General features: G+C 40.1%; 2 protein-coding genes across 11 annotated transcripts in view; one reads left to right on the top strand and one right to left on the bottom strand.

Moving 5' to 3' along the window:
• SRPK2 (SRSF protein kinase 2) overlaps positions 1-20,195 on the top strand; it is a 229,667-nt gene that overhangs the window by 140,869 nt on the left and 68,603 nt on the right. For all 10 annotated transcript variants that reach the window (XM_036862832.1, XM_036862831.1, XM_036862836.1 and 7 more), the window contains one exon: positions 14,119-14,270. In XM_036862832.1, coding sequence (XP_036718727.1) covers positions 14,119-14,270 — 152 coding nt within the window. The remainder of the gene's footprint in view (positions 1-14,118; positions 14,271-20,195) is intronic.
• Positions 2,769-3,137, bottom strand: LOC118901128 (V-type proton ATPase subunit e 1-like). The gene has a single exon (XM_036864185.1). It carries the CDS (start codon positions 3,135-3,137, stop codon positions 2,769-2,771), a length of 369 nt encoding a protein of 122 aa, XP_036720080.1.

Here is a 20,195-nt window from a genome sequence, read left to right as displayed (position 1 = left end):
CCAAGGAATTTATGTATCATCCCTTATAAGTTACCATGAAGCTCTGACCTTCTTGAGAGGCTCAGGGAAGTTGTCACTGACTTGAATTCTCGTGGATTTTTAAGTGATGGAACCGGTATTCACACCTAACCCACAGGCTTTCTACCAGAAAACTGCATGTTGTTTGGAGCTGGACTTTTATCCTAGCTTTCCAGCCCTAGACAGTTCATTTTGTTGTTCTTTAGTAAATTCTCCCGAGACGCCAAGGGTGGGGGAGGGGTGGAGTGGTGGTGGGGTCAGAGATAGGAACCACTTTCCCAGCATCCACTTTGTCTTTCCTTATTTTTCTTTCTTGTCTTTATAAATTAATAATTAATTTCAGTAGCCGTGCGCATGGTGCCCAACTGAAAAAGTATGAAAGGAGTATAAGGAATTTTTGAAAAGTTAATTCCTCTCCCTGACCATCAGTCATTGAGCTCCTTTTCCTGGAGGAGAGCCATTATTGTCAGTTTCTTGTTGCTCTCACCAGAAACAGTCTGTTAACATGAGGTGCATGCATTGTATTATATCTGTAAAACAAATGGTATATGCCATACACAAATGCACTGCACCTTTGTATTTATCGTTGACATATCTTTTCATATTAGTACATAGAGGACAGCCTCTTTATTTTCGTGAAACAACTTTATTGAAAGATAATTCACGTACCATAAAACTTAAAATGTGCAATTCAAAGATGTTTCAGTCTACTCACAGAATTTTGCAACCATCACCAACCACCTAATTTTAGAACATTTTCATCACCCCCAAAAGAAATTCTGTACACTTGAGTAGTTACCTCCATTTCTTCCCACCCCCTCAGCCATAAGCGGCCACTAACCTACTTTCTCTCTATTCTGGGAATTACATATAAATGGAATCATATAATATGATCTTTAGTGACTAGCTTTTTTGATTTACCATAACGTTTTCAAGGATCATCCATGTTGTAACATCTATCAGTACTTCCATTACTTTTTATTGTTGAGTAATATTCTATTATATTACTATTTTGTTTTATTTATCCATTCATCAATTAATGGACATTAGATTGTTTCTGCTTTGGGGTAGTACGAATCATGAGGCTAAGAACATTTATGTGCAAGTTTTTATTTTTGATGCATGTTTTAGCTTCTCTTGTGTATATATCTAGGAGTGGAACTGCTGGGTCATATGGTAAGTGTTTAATCTTTCAAGAAACTGCTTCTAGTTTTTCAAATGTTTTTCAAAATGAGTACATCATTTTCCTTTCTTATAAACAGTCTGTGAGGGTTCTAATTTTTGCATATTTTTGCCATCACTTGTCAGTATCTGTCTTTTTGATTATTGCCATCCTAGTAGGTGTGAATTCGTGGTTCATTGTGGTTTTGATTTTTGTTTTTCCGATGGCTAATGATGAACATCTTTTCTAGGAGTTTTAAACAGTTTTAGCTCTTAACATCTGGGTCTTTGATCTACTGTGAGTTAATTTTTGTGTGTAGTGTGAGTTAGGAGTCCTACTTTATTCTTTTGCATGTGGGTATTCATTTATCTCATCACCTCTTGTTTAAAAACGCTATTCTTTCCTTATTGAATGGTCTTGGCACCTTTGTTGGAAAGTCATTTGATGGTAATGTGAGTGTTTATTTCTGGACTCTCAATTCCACACTCTGATTACTGTACCTTTGTAGTAAGTTTTGAAATCAAGAAGCATGAGTCTTCCAGTATTGTTCTTTCTCAATATTGGTTTGGCTCTTCTGGGTCATTGCATTTCCATATGAATTTTAGGAATGGCTTATCAATTTCTGCAAAGAAGCCAACTGGTATTTTGATAGGCGTTGAATTGAATCTGTAGATCAGTTTGGGGCATATTGTCATCTTAACAGAATTAAGTCTTAAATCCATTAACGTGGGATGTGTTTCTGTTTATTTAGATCTTCTTTAATTTCTTTCAGTAATCTTTTTTAGTTTTGATAGTATATATTTTGAACTTCTTTTGTTAAATTTATTCCTATGTACAGTTGACCCTTAAGACGGGTTTGAACTACTTGGGTCCACTTATATGTGGATTTTTTTTAATAGTATGTACTACAGTACTACACAGTCCACAGATAGTTGACTCTGTGTATATGGAGGAACCACATACACAGAAGGCCAGCTCTTAAGTTGTACTTCGATTTTCAGCCGTGCCCCAACCCTCTAATTGTTCAATGTTTAACTGTATTTTATTCTTTCTTTTTCCATGGAAAGCAGAAAAATAATTTATTCTAAAAGATGTCAGAAATAAGAAATTCATCCTGAAAATATACTTTGGTATAATCCTGGTGAGACAAATTTTTCCCTCTGAACGTGTTCTCTTACTGACTGCCCCACTGGAGTCTTATTGCCTTGTAGCAGTTTTTAAACATTTTGCTGATTCCCATGTTGTGAGCAGGCAGGAGCCATCTTCAAATCCGCAGGTTCCAAGGAGAGAGTAATGTTATTTCTCAGAAGAACAGCAGTTCCTATCTCAGAAGAGTACATAAACATTTTATGGAGGCAGCATAGTTTAGGTTAAATAGGTACATCATTCATCAAAGTGTAAGAAAGGTGACCAGAAAAAATACTGCACTGTAGAATAAGGCATTCAAATGTGGTGGGAACATTTAAGGCAGTTGATGGCTAAAACGGGTGAGTTAAGGAAGGTGGTCTGGGTATGGAGGTGATTTTGCATCTAGAGGAGTTCTCTTTGTGGCCTCAGTGACTGAGCACTGGCGAGCAGGTCTTCTTCCTCAAGGCCAGTGATGCTTGAGGTACCAGATGGTTTCATTTTTCAACTGTGGTCCAAAGAGAGGGTTGAGTTGGGCCAGAATTGCAATCAGCCAAAAGAGATAGCAGCAAACGGAACAGGTCACCAACATGGTGATGCTCACTTCCCGGTTGGGACCCTTAGAGACGAACCAGGGCACCAGGAAGCCGACGAAGCCCCAGAACACGCGCATCACGATGAGAGGCACCGCGAGGCTGGTATACGCCACGGTTGCCGCCGGAGCTCTGTGTTTTATTCTTCTTGATGCTATTGTGGATGGAATTTTCTGAATTTCATTTGCCTCATTTTTTATAGAAGAGTTATGTTGTATGCATGTGCCATAATCTATCATCATGTTATTAACAAGTCTCCCATTGATGGACGTTTAGGCCCCAATATATTGCTATTTGCAGACATTGTCACTGTGAGTATCAGGTGAATTCCAGTAAGGAGGTGTGCTGAGCTAAAGGATATTCAAATATTGGAATCATCTGTCAAATTAAAAATGAATATACTCTTCCTGTTTATAATTTTACGGCTAAAATTTCCAGTGGTGGGCTGTATAAAAAAATGTTCCAAACTCTTTTCAGTTAATTTTATTTACTTATTAAAAGTAATGCTATGCTAGAGGAGGTTCATGTTGCTAAAGTGTTGCTTAGAGCAGCACTGCCCAGTAGAACTTTCTGTGATGATGGAAATGGTCTATTATCTGCACTGTTCAGTACCATAGGCACCAGCTGTATGTGGTCACGGCTGTTTGAGCCCTTAAAATGAGGCTAGAGTGATGGAAGAACTGAATCTTAACTTTTATTCTGTTTAATTTGGCTAGTGGCTATTGTGTCATATAATTATAGTTGCTTTTTGATTTAAATCTTGTGGAGGTGTGCAGAAGCCATGTTCAAAGTGGTACATCTTGCATTATTTCCTGAGTAGCATGAGGCAGTTGTTCTAGTTAAGTTTCATCAAGGTACAGGTCTTAGTAAACAATTCTCCTCCCCCCGCCCCCGCCCCGCCCTTTTTTTTTTGTAGCAGCAGCTTACCCTGTACCCAGCTGGCTTCAGATTGCCTACAAACAGAGCCTTTTAGATAGAAACACACGGGTCCTTAGTTTGCTAGTTTTTATATGTATATCTCATCCTAATGTAAAAAGGTAGGCTTATATGAGGTAAAACTTATATATTCTCCAAAATCTGTCTTTGAAATTTATGAATTTATCTTGGTGATTATGCTATGGGTCACTGCTTGCAGATCATGAACCAGGAAGGCTAGAATCTGTTGGTGGTTTGACTAACCTTGTATGTTAGCTCTTAACTAGGCCTTGCTCTTGTCTCTTTAACCTCTCAGTTCTCTTTGGCACTCTCACATGCTTGAAAAGGCATTGTTTACCAGCTGTTTACTCATGACCTCTGTTTCTATTTGCAGCCTAAACCTTTATTTTTTAACTATAGATTCTATATACCAAGCAGTCCACTGTATTTCTACAATGCTGGACATCCCACATGCCCCTCAAACTCTGATGAGCTGAAACAGAAGTAAGCTTCCACTGCAAACCATTCCTCTTCCTCCTGCTGTGTTCTCTCTCCAAATTAATGCTAACACTATCTTACTATCAGAAACCTAGGAGACAGATACCCACCTCCAGCAAATGAATTACTGAGTTCTGAGTTCAGGTTTTCATCATTTCCTCCTTGGACACCTCACTAGTTTCCCTGCTTCTGTCTTTTATCCTTTCTACCCATTCTGTATACCAATTTCATGTTTTTTGCAGAGAGCAACTCTCTGGTCCTAAAATTGTATTTCAGTGGCTCCTACTTGCCTTAAGGATAGAGCCCGAATTCCTCAGAACTGTAGATCATTCCTCTGTCAGCTGACTGCTGCTGAACCTCTTCCCTGTCTCCAGCCACACTAGGCTAGTTTAGGCCTTTGTGCCTCTCATCACCCTGTTCCTGGGCCTTGGCCACCCTCCTCCACCCCCTGTGCCTCATTCTGTTCTGTCTCTAAGATCACTCCCAGCATGTAGATGTTTCTGGCTCAGCCCTCTGCCACCTCCTCCTCTGTAACAACACTTGGAGCAGTTATGTTCCCATATTCATGTGTTTACAGGCATTTCTCTAGAGCCCTCTTGCTAGACCATGCATCCCTCAGTGCTGGGCTCCTTTGTACCCCGGTACACGTCATGGTGCATGCTATACGCCAGGGATCCCCAACCCCCGGGCCACGGACCGATATCAGTTGGTGACCTGTTAGGAACCTGGCCGTACAGCAGGAGGTGAGCGGCGGGCGAGTGAAGCCTCATCTGTATTTACAGCTGCTCCCCGTCACTCGCATTACCGCCTGAGCTCCGCCTCCTGTCAATTCAGTGGTGGCATTAACAGGAGCACGAACCCTACTGTGAACTACGCGTGCGAGGGATCTAGGTTGCGTGCTCCTTATGAGAATCTAATGCCTGATGATCTGAGGTGGAGCTGAGGCGGTGATGCTAGCGCGGGGAAGCGGCTGCAAATACAGGTTATCATTAGCAGAGAGGTTTGACTGCACAGAGACCGTAATAAATCAACTGCAGACTCATATTAAAACCCTATCAGTGAGTGGCAAGTGACAAGCTGCATCTTACGGAGTAGACTGGACATAAGCCACACGCTTCAGGTGTCACTGTCTCCTGTCACCCCCAGGTGGGACCATCTAGTTGCAGGAAAACAAGCTCAGGGCTCCCACTGATTCTGCATTATGGTGAGTTGTATAATCATTTCATTATATAGTACAATGTAATAATAATAGAAGGAAAGTGCACAATAAACGTAATGGACTTGAATCATCCCGAAACCATCCCCCCGACCCCATCCCATGGAAAAATTGTCTTCCACGAAACTGGTCCCTGGTGTCAAAAAGGCTGGGGACCGCTGTTATATGCTATTCTGAGTATTTGTGGAATCAATGGATGCCATTTTTACACGCTTTTGGGCTCTGGATTAAACTTTTCTGTCTGCCTTTCTCTTCAGTAGTAATAACGTGTACTGCCAGGCCCCACACTGTTTTATGAAATATTAATAATACAGGTGGATGGGAAGTCTATAGCTCCGTCATATATATGTTGTTAGGTGGTCAAGTAGTCAACTCGTTTGTTGTCTAAGGTGTAGTTTAGTTGGGAAGCAGGTGTGATTTACTTACATTTTCACTAACTATGTTCAGTGTTCTAGAAGACAACACAGTCTTAGAATATAAGACCATGTAAAGTGTCTGGCTTGGAATTATGATTGTTTCTGTTAGAATTTGGGGAATAAGGTATTGTTTTCCTTTCTTTTTTTTTTTTTTTTTTAACTTGCCTATGCCCCAAAGAGAATTGGCTGTCACATTCTTATTACCCAGCTTCTTAATTCCTCTGATCATTTCAATTATTTAAAAAACCCCAGATTTGGTTGAGGCCAAAATCTGATCATTTAAAGCGAACTACTCTATTACTTATTGAGAACTTGGCAGCTCTATTCATTTTCTATTGCTGCACAAATTACCACACACTTAGCAGGTGAAAACAATACCTGTTTATTAGCTCACAGTTCTGTAAGTCAGAAGTTAGGGCTGCACAGGTGGCTGGTTTCTCACTGGACTGAAACCAGGCTGCTGGCCAAGGCTGCAGTTCTCGTTTGGGGATTTGGAGTCCTCTTTTAAGATGGTAGTTATTGGCAGAACTCTTCCTTGCACTGAAGTTCTTGTTATCCTTGTAGCTGTTGGCTGGGGACCACTCTCACTCCTAGAGGCCACCCGTAATTCCTTGCTCTGTGGCCCTGATGGGCAGTTCCTGACATGAATGTTTGCTTTTTTCCAGGCTAGCTCAAGCACGCCCCTGACTTTTTCTGTGACCAGCCAGAGAAAACCCTCACCTGTAAAAAGGCTCATGTGGTTAGGTTAGGCCCACCCAGTGTACCTGCCCTTTTGCTATATAACATAACATAATTACAAGAGTGATATCATATTCACAGGCCTACCCACACTCAGAGGAACAGGGAATTACACAGGGCAAGGGCCACTGGGGCTCATTTTAGAATTCTGCCTACCATAGCAGACACTTCACATTTAGGTTTGATTTATACAAAGTTTAGAAATTCTCTTTTCATTGGAGAGGAATACATGAAATCATTGTGGCTTTTTCCTCCCTAGCTGTGTGACTTTACCGAGTGCTACAGCAGCCAGCCTTTTTAGATGAGCTATTTTGAGAGAAAGTATATACTGATTGATTCTGTCCTTAAGTAGAAATGCCAGATTGCATGTTTCTCAGGCTGACAATTACCACCAAGAGAGGAAGAGTGAGAAGGAGGGTGGGAGGAAGAGAGTGAGTTTTAGATTTAGGCTGTCGACATAGGAGGAAAGAAAAAGAAATTTGACTTTATGTTAATGTCCCTAGAATACTACGTGAAGAAATTGGTTTGGGATTCCTTTTCCTTATGTTTTGGTTAAAGATTAACTGAATTAATTTCTTAAATGGTGTCAGTTGCCATTTAAGCTGATAACAAAGGAAAGTACTTCTTTTTCTGCCAAATGTGAAGTTTACTTGTTTTTCTCTGCTGGAATAGGAAAGAAATAGCAGCTGGAAGGAAATCAAAGAACTCCCATCTGGTTGCCATGGAAATTTAGAGCAGATGATGTACGCATTTTGCTGGGGTCGTTCAGTTTTTCCTCACTTTACTAACAGAGCAAATGTACATTAAAAATATAATATGAAGTCGATAAGCATGATAAAATAATCTTAGTATTCTAATATAATATTTAAAGAAAAATATTTTGTGGTTTTTTTTAACCTGCATTTTTATGATAGCCCTATTTGGAGTAATGATTAGAATATTTAGTTATGTTTTATGTAGGGCAAAATAAATATAGTTCTTCGTGAAAAATATGAATGACTAGTTGGAATTTTGCTTTCTAAATTTTTTATTCCAGTCACTGAGTTGGTACATTTTCTTATGTATACATACACGTTCTTAAATTACTAGTGCCTTATATAAACTTCAGATGATTAGATAGACTCTCTCTACTTTTTACAGAACTACATGTTGTTTTTCACTGTGAATGTACTAGGCATTTGTAAAAGAGACCATGCATATAGATTGCTTAAATCTAAATGTAGATATTTCTGATTTTTCTTGGAAGCATATACTTTATTAAGGTATAAGGTGGATATTAAAAGGTATTATGTAGTTATATAGTTTTTTGCTTTTTAAAAACCGGCTTTTTGAGGTATAATTCAAATACCGTACAACTTAGACATTTAAAGTATGCAGTTCAGTATTTTTTTAGTATATTCACATGGTTGTATAACCATCACCACATTAGAACATTTTCATGCCTCCTGAAGAATCCCCCGTTATCTATTAACAGTCAACCTCCATTTCTCTTCTCTCTTCCCCTGCTCCCAACTCTAAGCAACCATTAATACACTCTACAAATTTCCCTATTCTGGACATTTTGATATAAAATGGCATCATTCAACATGTGTTCTTTTCTGACTCGTGTTTTTCATTTAGTGTAATGTTTTCAAGGGTCATCCTTCCTGTAGCATGTATTATCAGTACTTCATTTCTTTTTATTGCTGAATAATATTACATTGTAAGGATATATACCACATTTTACTTATCCATCTATCAGTTGATGCACATTTGGATTGTTGTTGCGTTTTATCTATTCTGAATAGCACTGCTCTGAACATTTTTACACAAGATTTTGTGGGGTCAGATGTTTTCGTTTCTCTTGGGTATATACCTAGGAGTGGAATTGCTGGGTTTTATGGTAACTCTAAATTCAACGTTTTTCAGAACTACGATATTCCAAAACATCTGCGCTATATTATACTCCTGCTACAACGTATGATGGTTCCAATTTCTTCATTCTTGACAATACTTGTTGTTGCCTGGTGTTTTTTTAATATAACCATCCTATTGGACGTGAAGTAGTATCTCATTGTGGTTTTGACTTCCCTTTTCCAAGTGACTAATGATGCTACACATCTTTTCATGTGCTTATTGGTCATTTGTATATCTTCTTTGGAGAAATGTCTGTTCTACTTCTTTTCTTTAATTTTAAAAATTTGTCTCTATCGTCATGTTACAAATTTCTTTTTATATTCTAGATACAAGTTTCTTTAAAGCTGTATGATTTATAAATATATTCTTCCATTCTCTGGGTTATCTTTACTTTCTTGATGGTGCCCTTTGAAACACAAACGTTCTTAATTTTGTTCAAGTCCAGTCTTATCTTTTTTCTTCTATTGCTTATGCTTTTAGTATCATATCTAAGAAACATTGCCAAGCCTAAGGTAATCGAGATTTACTCATATTTTTTTCCTGCAGGTTATTTTTTAAAAATATTTTTATTTATTTATTTGGCTGCACTGGGTCTTAGTTGTGTCACACGGGATCTTTTAGTTGCGGCATGTGGGATCTTTTAGTTGCGACATGCATGCGGGATCTAGTTCCCTGACCAGGGATTGAACCTGGGCCCCTGCCTTGGGAGGGTGAAGTCTTAAGCACTGGACCACCAAGGGAAGTCCCAAGTTACTAATTTTGAGTTAATATTTATGTATTTGTGTGAGGTAGGGTTACAACATTTTTTTGTATGCAGATAGCCATTTGTCCCAGTACCATTTGTTGAAAGACTATTCTTTCACCATTTAGTAGTGTTGGCACTGTTGTTGAAAATATTTATGAGTTTTTCCCCCCACGGCTTATGTGCTTCTAGTAATTCTTTTTTTTTTTTTTTTTTTTTTCTGGCCACGCCGCATGGCTTGCAGGATCTTAGTTCCTGACCAGGGATTGAACCCAGGCCACAGCAGTGACAGCACCAAGTCCTAACCACTGGGCCACCAGGGAACTCCCTATTAATTCTTTTTTTTTTTTTTTTAATTAATTATTTATTTATTTATGGCTGTGTTGGGTCTTCGTTTCTGTGCGAGGGCTTTCTCTAGTTGTGGCAAGTGGGGGCCACTCTTCATCGCGGTGCGCGGGCCTCTCAGTATCGCGGCCTGTTTTGTTGCGGAGCACAGGCTCCAGACGCGCAGGCTCAGTAATTGTGGCTCACGGGCCCAGTTGCTCCGCGGCACGTGGGATCTTCCCAGACCAGGGCTCGAACCCGCGTCCCCTGCATTGGCAGGCGGATTCTCAACCACTGCGCCACCGGGGAAGCCCCCCTATTAATTCTTATATGTAATAATTTTTTGGTTTGTTCTTTGAAATAACTTCTTGATGGTTTTCAATAGGATTAATGAAAGTTGTCTTTTTTTTTTTAATCGCTTGACGTATTTCATGAGTATACACTTGGTAAGATCACCTCTTGATCTTTTAAACAGGTGAGATTTAAGCAGGCTTTGAGGTGCTGTAGGAGCCACCAGAGACCGCTTTGAAGAAGCCAGCCTTAAAGACAGCGTGGCATCATTCTCTCTGACGTACATCTGACCTAAGACAAATTTACGGTGTTTTTCCTGTGCGGTAGGCAGTAACAAGGCTGGATGGGATGAAAAAGAGTCAGTGATTGGACTGAAACATTTGGTAGTTACAGTGTACTTATCTTACTGTGATGATCTGGGTAATTTGAGAGTTGGTGATAATTGGTGTGAAGCAGGTTACTGGGAGAAACCTCAGAAAAAAATATTCACTGATGTAACCAGGAATCTCTGCCAGGACACTCCTCTGCTATTGTTGAATCTGAGGGTCTAGAGTGGTGCCATCTAATAGAAATGTAATGTGAGCCTCATTTGTAATTTAAAGTGTTCTAGTAGCCACATTTAAAAAAAAAGTAAAAAGCAGATGAATTTAATTTTAATAATTTATTATATCCAAAACATTATTATTTTAACATGTAATAAATATAAAATTATTAATAAAATATTTTACATTTTTTATACTAAATCTTGGAAATTCAGTACATATTTTACACTTAGAACACATCTCAGTAAGGACTAGGCACATTTTAAGTGCTCAGCACCCACGTGGGGCCAGAGGACAGCAGAGTTCTAGATGTTTTGATATGATAGCCAGTCAAGATATTACACCAACATTACTCAACCTCCTCTGTATTTCAAGGTACCCTGACTCATCCCTTTAACTTGATAGAACTGGCTTTGGGGGAACTATCTGCCTGCCTGTTCAGCATGGCCCTCCCTGACACCAGAGGGTCTGAGAATTTTGTTAAGCAAGTGACGTGGCAGCTCACCAAGAGACACACATTATGATAAAGATACCCGAGCCTCTCAAACTAGAGAAAATGGGCATGTGAAAATTAGAATCTCTTCTCCCTTATCATAGATACAGTCTATTCCATTGAGGTAAAGGTATATGTAGCAAATGCCACCGATGAAGTGGTGCTCACATGGGCATCATTTTGCCACCACTCCCCCCCCCCCCCCCCCCCCCCCCGATTTGTCAGTGTCTGGGCATAGGTTTTTTTTTGGTGATGATTAAAAAATTTTTTACTGGAGTATAGTTGATTTACAATGTTGTGTTAGTTTCAGGTGTACAGCAAAGTGAATCAGTTATACATATACATATATCCAGTGTTGGTTTTTTTAATGATTCTTGTCCCATGTAGGCCGTTACAGAGTATTGAGTAGAGTTCCCTGTGCTATGCAGCAGGTCCTTATTAGTTATCTATTTTATATATAGCAGTACGTATATTGTCAATCCCAATCTCCTGATTTATCCCCAGCCCCGGTCATCCCCTGGTAACCATAAGTTTTCTACATTTGTGAGTCTACTACTATTTTGTAAATAAGTTCATTTGTACCCTTTTTTTTTTTTAGATTCCACATATAAACGATATCATATATTTGTCTTTCTCTGTCTGACTTACTTCACTTAGTATGATAATCGCTAGGTCCACCCATGTTGCTGGCATTAATTCATTCTTTTTTATGGCTGAGTAATATTCCATTGTATATATGTACCACATCTTCTTTATCCATTCCTCTGTTGATGGACATTTAGGTTGCTTTGTCTCTGGACATGTCTATGATGATCACAACTGACATGTAGTGGCTGGAGGCCAGGCTAACAGCGTTCTACAACATACGAAACAGCACCCACAGCCATGAGTTTCCTGGCCCAAGTATCAGTGGTGTCGAGCATAGCAGCGCCCTGCACCAGTGGGACAAGATCTTCCAGTCCTTCCCTTTTCATTAGTTGTTACGTAGTCTCCACAGGGAATATGTGTTGTTGTTTTTTGGGTTTTTTTTTTTTTTTTAATTTAGAGAATCTCTTCATTTTTTCATATAAAATTTCTTAGGAAGAAATAGTCAACTTGAAAGTATTTGTGGTTGAGCAAATTTGTCAAATAGATAGATTCCACCCCCAGGAATGGGTCATGTAAATCTTTTCTCTAACCTCTTCCCTTTGGGGAAGCGTTGAAACTGGTGCAGTTCCTCTCCTACCTCCCCTTCCTCAGACCTCTTTTCCCTAGGACCATTTTACTTTCAGTAAAGGCATGTCTATTAAAAAGAAAATGAGCATTTGCAAGGCTGCCAGAAAGATGACTGCACTTCCGTAAGGTCTCTTGGGATTTTTTTGGAGGTCCTGGCAGTGATGTTGGTGTTTGGTTGTGATGACTCCCTTTCAGTACTCCATCATGAGGCATGGTTAATTCAGAATGTTGTCACCACCATTGTCCTAATGTCTGTTACCTAGGGAGCTGTAACTTTGAGTCTCCATAAATTCTAGCTAGTAGAAATCAGTACAAGTCATTTTCAGATTATAAACATTCTTTAGTTGTCCTGCCAAAGGTAATCATACTTGCCAGTGTTGACCTGTAAGGTTACCTGTGGGGTGTGATCCCCACCCCATCCTCATGACTGCTGGTGTTTCTACTGCCTTCCTTCATTTGCTGTGGCACTTTGAGTTTTTGGTGGCAACCCACATAAATGAGCTGTAACTACCTTAGGCTGAAGGCAGTGTGCTAAAGGCTATTTGGGGGCTCCTAGATTTGGCAAGAATTTAGAGGTTCAACTTAGAAAGGGGCAGCTCCTCTGGCCCTGCCTCTTACTAGCAGCTAGGATAGTTTGCACCCTGTGATTGCTGACCTTCTCAAGCAAGGTTCCAGGGCTGTGTGCCCTAGGCTGTACCACAGCGAGGAGAGAGGACTGGAGCCAGCCTTTCATTGTGCAGGGAGTAGCAGTGTTCCAAAACGTGCTTTTAGAAAGGGAACATCAGTACTGGGCAGGCCAAAAAAAATGGCCGTTATCTACCACATCAGTGGCTGTGAGGTTCCCCTTGCTCCCCAGACTAGGGGCCCTCTGTTCATCCCACTGAAACTGCCTCTGGGGAACAGTCCATCAGCCGAACCCCCTTGCGCCTACCACTCGGTATCTTTTCCCTCCCCACTTTTTATCTGTAGGGCTATGGCCAGCTCAGGGAGAGCGGTGGTGGTCCTGTTGTTAGGGCAGCTTGCAGCTCAAGAGGGGTTCTGCATCCAGTTGAGACTTTTGGTTCAAGATTCCCCATTGGGATGTGGCTAGAAGGAGCAGTTAAATTTTATAAGTGAAAGCTTGATTTTATAGAATTGCATTATGAATGCTTTACTTCTAAGCAAATGTATTTAATATGTCCTGAGTTATTCTAGATATCTGAAGGGTTTACATCTGTAACCTCTTAAGTTGTTTATTTGTTTTTAGTATTATAGGTTTTCCTATCTTTTGTAAAAGAGTATACTAAACATTTAGCCTTTTTGTAACAATTAGAAATAACCTTTGGAAGTCTTGCATTGATGTACGGATTGTATTTGTATTTGACTGCAGTGGATGTTTTCTTTGTTTAATTTCCAGTTTGGGACAGCGTTCTTGTCTTGCTAAGCAAGGTGTACATTACAGTATACATTAGTTGGCTTTTATGAGTTATCCAGGAAACCTAACCACATTCCTACTGTTTCTATGGGGAAAGGAATTCTGATTTTAAAATGATGGAAAATAAGCCCTTTTTTTAAAGTCCAGGGTTGCTTTCCTCTGTCTTTTTCTAATCTCTGGGGGATGTGTTCTAACTACTAAGGCTGTGTATCGTGGGGAGATAACTCTTATTTCACTTACAATTCATAATATTATCAAGACTTAAGAAATAATGACACTTGGAGTGAAAATGGGCCTGCAGAAATATTCCTTGGTTAATAAGGGTAGTCACGCCCCCCGCCCCCCACTTGTGTTTTGAAACATTACTTGAATTCAGCTAAAGTGGATGAAGTAACATTAATCAGCATCTCTTCTTAGTGTGTGACAATTTTATTTTTCCCCACATTAAGAAACTCTCAAGTGTATTCATAATGCAGGATTTACTTCTGAGTAAACAGAAATTGTCCTTCCTCTGTTTCAGGCCGGAGCCTCAACAGAAAGCTCCCTTGGTTCCTCCACCCCCGCCCCCTCCACCGCCACCGCCTCTGGCAGACCCTGCGCCCCCGGAGCCAGAGGAGGAGATCCTGGGGTCAGACGATGAGGAGCAGGAGGACCCCGCAGACTACTGCAAAGGTGACGCGCCTGCCCTCCCCACTGGGAGAGGACGAGGGGGGTTAATGACGCAGACTCCTTGGTCTTTATTAAATTAGCCACTTGGTGTCCATATCGTTAAAAATTTTTAGATTATTAAGTGTAGAATGCTACCTGAAAATATAAGAGATATCAGAAGGAAAATTTGTAAGAGAAGGAAAATAAATACATGTGTGTGTACATATGCTGGGTACTTTCAAGAGGATTTAAATCTGCTGGTAGAATTAAAAAGATGGTATAAAGCAGGACTATTAAAGATAAAAACATAGTAAAGCATCTGCGAAGAGCACAGAAAGTAGAGGGTACGAAGCCCCTACGGGAGGAGCCAATTAAACTGCTTGCTGTTCACTACATTGGATTTGAGCTTCTTGGCTGCTAAGACTAATAAGGAACTGTTCCTTTCTCTGCTCAGCATTGAGTTACATAGTATTTATTGTCTGTGGAAAGAAAGTCTGTCCATTTGTTTCCTGGTGTTGTACTCAACGAAAAAGACAGTTTGTGGGTTCTGCCATTGTGACGTAGTGGATTATGTTTTCAGCTATGATTTCACGGAATACATAGAAATTACTCAAGTGGAGTATTTGTGTATTGACGTTTCGTAAAGACCAAGAGCATATAGCTAAACTCCTAAAAGGCAAGCATGTTGTGTGATGAGTATTGAAAACAGTTTGATCCAGACCCCATACTCTGTGTAGACTGGATCCCAAGAATCTAGGAGAAAGGAAAGGCAGTCCATTTGCTGCCTCTTCTTACTCACTTGGACTTTAATTCCCTCTAATAGAAAAGTATCACAATCTGAATTCTTAGCTTCTGAGCAGTTGATGAGACATTTATCTGCTACAAATTAAGGAAAATGTAAATCAGATTCTATACGGCTTAAGAATAGATGGCAGGAGATGCACACATGTTCAGGCCATAAAGCATTAATGACTCTTTGGCTCTGTTGTATCTTAGTATCAATTTATCTAGTGATTGCAGGCCCTTTGTGTGTTGGTTAAGGAACAATGTACTTTTTAGTTACGAGTAAGCAAAAGTTAACATTCTGCTCTGAAAAGTTTAAGAATCACGCTCTAACGTGATTTTTCCATAGGTGTAGATTTCTACACATAGAATCATGTTTTCCTTAGAAAATGGAATGTTGATCTTTAGCATTTGTTTGAGTAGTGATTATGACCCCAAAGGTAAAGATCTATGCCTTTTAATATGGAAAACAAGATGTTTTCCATCCTCCCTCTTAATCTGCATTTCTTCGTTTGAAAATGAAGTTATTTGAAGAGGAAATGCGGACAACTGTCTTGATTTTGCTGCTTAGGCCAAAACATTACGTTGGTGTGAAGGAACTGTTCTCTTCAGGTCATAGGCTCCCCACTGCTGGAATGAGAATATTTGCCTCACACCTGGCTCTTTTGTGGTGTAGACCATAACAGGTGTTGAAGATAACTGACAAATGCTTTCAAGGAGCCCATGGAGTTGATTGGGAATGTCTGGGAAAAGAAATGCCCCCACCCCCCAGTAGAGTAGATAACTTTCCCACTGGAAAGGGTTGAATTTAAGTTACCAACACGATGCTTTATCACCCCTGAGTACTTTAGTATGTTTTGCCTACAATCAAGTACGTTCTCCTATGTTAACCACAATACAACTATCAAGATCAGGAAGTTAATGTTGATATACTTCTACCATTCAGTCCTCAGAATCCATTCAGGTTTTGCCAGTTGCCCAGTATTGTTATTTTTGTGAAACCGATCCATTGAAGAACCGCATTGCATTTTGTTTTCTTCTTCCCTTAGTCTGGAACAGTTCCTTAGTCTTTTCTGGGCTTTTATGGCTTTGACATTTTTGAAGATGTAGGCCAATTATTTTGTATAATGTTTTCTCAATTTGGAATACCAAAATAGTGTTGTTCTCTGAGAAGTGTTCTTCTCATTGAATCCTATCAGATGGTACATGGTTTTGATTTATACCAGTACAGTTGATGTCAATCACTTGTTCAGGTTGGTATCTGCCAGATAGCTCTACTGTAAAGTTACTCTTTACCCCCTGGTAATTAATAAACATTTTGTTGAGAGTTACTTTGAACCTTTGTAAATATTCTTTTTTCAAGAAATTTACTTCCTTCTTCCTCTTCTTTCTTTCTCTCCCTCTATTCTACCTAACCCTCCCTCCCATCCATCTGTCTGTGTATCTCAGATGTACTCATTCATAGATTTCCTTTTTACTCAGTGGGTTATAATCATTTACTCTCCTTATTTGTTTTGATGCTTAGATTTTCCCAACCTGGCCATTAGGAGCCCCTTCAGGTTGATTCTCTGTCCTTTTGAAAAGTTCATATCATTCTTTTTTGTTCTACACATTATTTTTTCACAGTATATATTAGAAGTCACTCTGTATCGGTACGTATAAATCTGTGTCATTTGTTTTATTTATTATTATTTTTTTAGTTTAGCATAAATGTAAACCCTTATTTTTTAACTTAATTAAAAATTTTTTTTTACAATTTTAAAGGTTACTTTCCATTTACAGTTATTACAAAATATTGGCTATATTCCCCATGTTGTGTACAGTACATCCTCGAGCCTGTCTTACACCCAGTAGTTTATACCTCCCACTCCTCCACCCCTGTATTGCCCTTACCCCCCTCCCCACTGGTGGTAACCATTAGTTTGTTCTCTATATCTGTGAGTCTGCTTCTTTTTTGTTCACTAGTTTGTTTAGTTTGTTGTAATTTTTAGATTCCTCATATAAGTGATATCATACAGTATTTCTCTTTCTCTGACTTATTTCACTTAGCACAGTGCCCTACAAGTCCATCCATGTTGCTGCAAATTTGATTCTTTTTAATGGCTGAGTTGTATTCCGCTGTGTGTGTGTGTGTGTGTGTGTGTGTGTGTGTGTGTGTGTGTGTGTACCTTGTCTTCTTTATCCATTCTTCTGTTGATGGGAAAAGTCCCTATCATTCTTTTTTTTTTTTTTTAATTTTATTTATTTATTTTTGGCTGCGTTGGGTCTTCGTTGCTGTGCACGGGCTTTCTCTAGTTGTGGTGAGCAGGGGCTACTCTTTGTTGTGGTGCGTGGGCTTCTCATTGCAGTGGCTTCTCTTGTTGTGGAGCACGGGCTCTAGGCACGCAGGCTTCAGTAGTTGTGGCACATGGGCTCAGTAGTTGTGGCTCACAGGCTCTAGAGCACAGGCTCAGTAGTTGTGGCATATGGATGGCTTAGTTGCTCCACAGCATGTGGGATCTTCCCAGATCAGGGCTCAAACCTGTGTCCCCTGCATTGGCAGGCGGATTCTAAACCACTGCGCCACCAGGGAAGCCCCCCATCATTCTTTAAATCCTTTCTTACTTTCAAATAAGATGTTCCTCATATACACTGTTGATACTATGTATAAAATAGATTACTAATGATAACATGCTGTATAGCAGCAGTCCCCAACCTTTTTGGCACCAGGGACCAGTTTAATTGAAGATAATTTTTCCACGGACCGGGGGTGGGGTGGGGGGATGGTTCGGCGGTAATGTGAGTGATGGGGAGCAGCAGATGAAGCTTAGCTTGCCCGCCCACCACTCACCTCCTGCTGTGCGGCCCGGTTCCTAACAGGCTGTGGACCGGTACCAGTCGGCGGCTTAGGGGTTGGGGACCCCTGCTGTATAGCACAGGGAACTCTACTTAATGCACTGTGGTGACCTAAATGGGAAGGAAATCCAAAAAAGAGGGGATATATGCATAGCTGATTCATTTTGCTGTATAGTAGAAACTAACACAACATTGCATAGCAACTGTACTCCAATAAAAATTAATCAAAAAAAAAAAAAAAAAAAAGATGTTCCCAGTTCATCTTGTATTATCTGTATGCCAGCCCTGGAATCAGCTCTCTCCACAAAGAGCCCTGGTTTCTTTTAAAGAAGAACAGTATTTAGAAAACAAGCTCTGGGCATTAGATGAGATCATTACTGTTGGGGTGTCACTGCTTCTAGGTCTCTTAGCACAGAGCTAAGGACACACACACTTCCTTTATGTACATATTTCTAAATATTTATTTCTGTTTTTATTTATGCATATATTAAAATCCATGAGTTTAATATATCTCATTTCCACTGTAATGCCGGGGGATTCAGCTCAGTTTTATCCTTACCATATCTATAGTTTCTTTCTTTGGCAGTAAGAGACTAGGCTGTCATTATCCTCATTATGTTTACTGACTAGATTAATTTCCTTGTATGTCACTGCCGTTTTGGACATGTCTCCCCTCTCCTCAACACCTAGCCTGTCCTTAGACGTCCTTTGTTGCTTGGCAGTACCTAAGGGCTGTGGAGTGAATTCAGGAAGAGGGAAGAGGAGGGATGCCTTTCACAGTCTAAGGGTATGTTTTGCTTAGTCTGTGGAGGTGGCTTGTCTCTCTTCTGTCACTTTACGTCTCCGCTTGTTTCCTTTGACTTCATTCTTGGAGAACCTCTGCCTCACCAGCCAGTTCTTAATAGTCCTGAAATAAAATAAAACATCAACAGAAACAAAATATACCACATCTTTTCTCTCTCTCTTTACAAAAGACATTTTTGTTCATCATAGGAGTTATAGGTATTTTGGGGGTCGGAGTGTGGAAGGTCACCTGGAATCCCATCACCTACCTTTAGCTGCAATAAGCATTTGGGTTCCTGCAATTCTGAATCATTCATGATGAACCAAATTGTATCTTAACTTTTTACCTTCTTTTTACCTCTTTACCTTTTCAAGTCTTTCCTTATTCAAAGCTTGTGAAACTTAACTCCTTTTTAACAAAAAGGCCACTATTTAAAGTTCTGATATTGCTAATGCATTATTCTTTGCTCCTTTCTATTGTACTTGGCAGTCTCTGCGGCCTGGGAGGCTTCTTTTCCTTTCTTCACAGCTAGCATGTTCCTACCCACGAGTCCAGGGGGGGAATATGGACTTTGGAGTCTGAAAGAGCTGGGTTCAAAATCTGGCCCTGTTGCTTTCCATTTCTGTATCTTCAGACAAGTTACCTTTGCTCTAGGCTTTATTAGTTTCTTCATCTATAATATCATCTCTCCATGTAATAGCATATATAACAGCACCTATCACTGATGATTTTTTGAGGAATAAAATGAGACACATATGTGCAGTAGGGCATACTGCCTGATACATAGAAGATTCTTAAGAAATACGAATTTTATTTTCCTTAGTTCTGTTTTTGTTCCGTCATTCTCTTCTCGGGTGTGTCCCCGTCCGTACTTTCGTGCTGACCCCCTTAGCGGTCTTAACTGCCTCGCTTGTGGTACGCGTGTTTCTCTGGCCTCTGCAGACAGAGTGGTCAGCACTGCTTCTCTCTCTCCTTGTTCTTCTGTGTTACCTCTGGTCAGTTGTCTGGGGCAGGAACTGTAGCAGCAGGCTCTGTGGTTTATTCCGACTTTTTCTTCCAAGCCCAGAGTATAACAAGGGTCAGGCACAGGGTCAGCCTGTAAGCAAACAGTTCTAGGAGGCCCCTGTGTAATATTGTACTTGCTTGCTTTTTTAAGCTGAAAGCCTCTTCATCAGGGCAAAACCTCCTCCTCTGGGGAGGTTTTAGTCTAATGTGGGTTTTCAGAGTGTGACCTGTACCACCTGCATCAGAACGTTTCTAGGCTGGACTCTTAAGTCTTGAATTGGAATCCTTGAGAGTAGGACCCGGCCTCCAAGTATTTAACAGGTTCATCCAGTGATTTTTCTGCACATTGAAGCTAAGGATGGCTCACCTGAGGCATGTACCATTCCTCTAAAACTCCAAATCTGTGACTAAGAGAAGTGACCCTTGCCTTCACTTCACACTGTGTGACTGATTTGCTGTGTAAGGGGAATTGCTGCTTTGAACTACCTGTGTTCTAAAATTTCCCCAGAATGCTCAGCACGTATTTACTCCAAGGACGAGTA

Source organism: Balaenoptera musculus, chromosome 9 (assembly GCF_009873245.2).
Source record: "Balaenoptera musculus isolate JJ_BM4_2016_0621 chromosome 9, mBalMus1.pri.v3, whole genome shotgun sequence".
NCBI classification, from domain to species: Eukaryota; Metazoa; Chordata; class Mammalia; order Artiodactyla; family Balaenopteridae; genus Balaenoptera; species Balaenoptera musculus.
This window is presented reverse-complemented; position numbering and strand designations above follow the sequence as displayed.

Coding starts and splice junctions, on each gene's coding strand:
- LOC118901128 (XM_036864185.1), bottom strand. CDS start 3,137: ATGATAGATTATGGCACATGCATACAACATAACTCTTCTATAAAAAAT.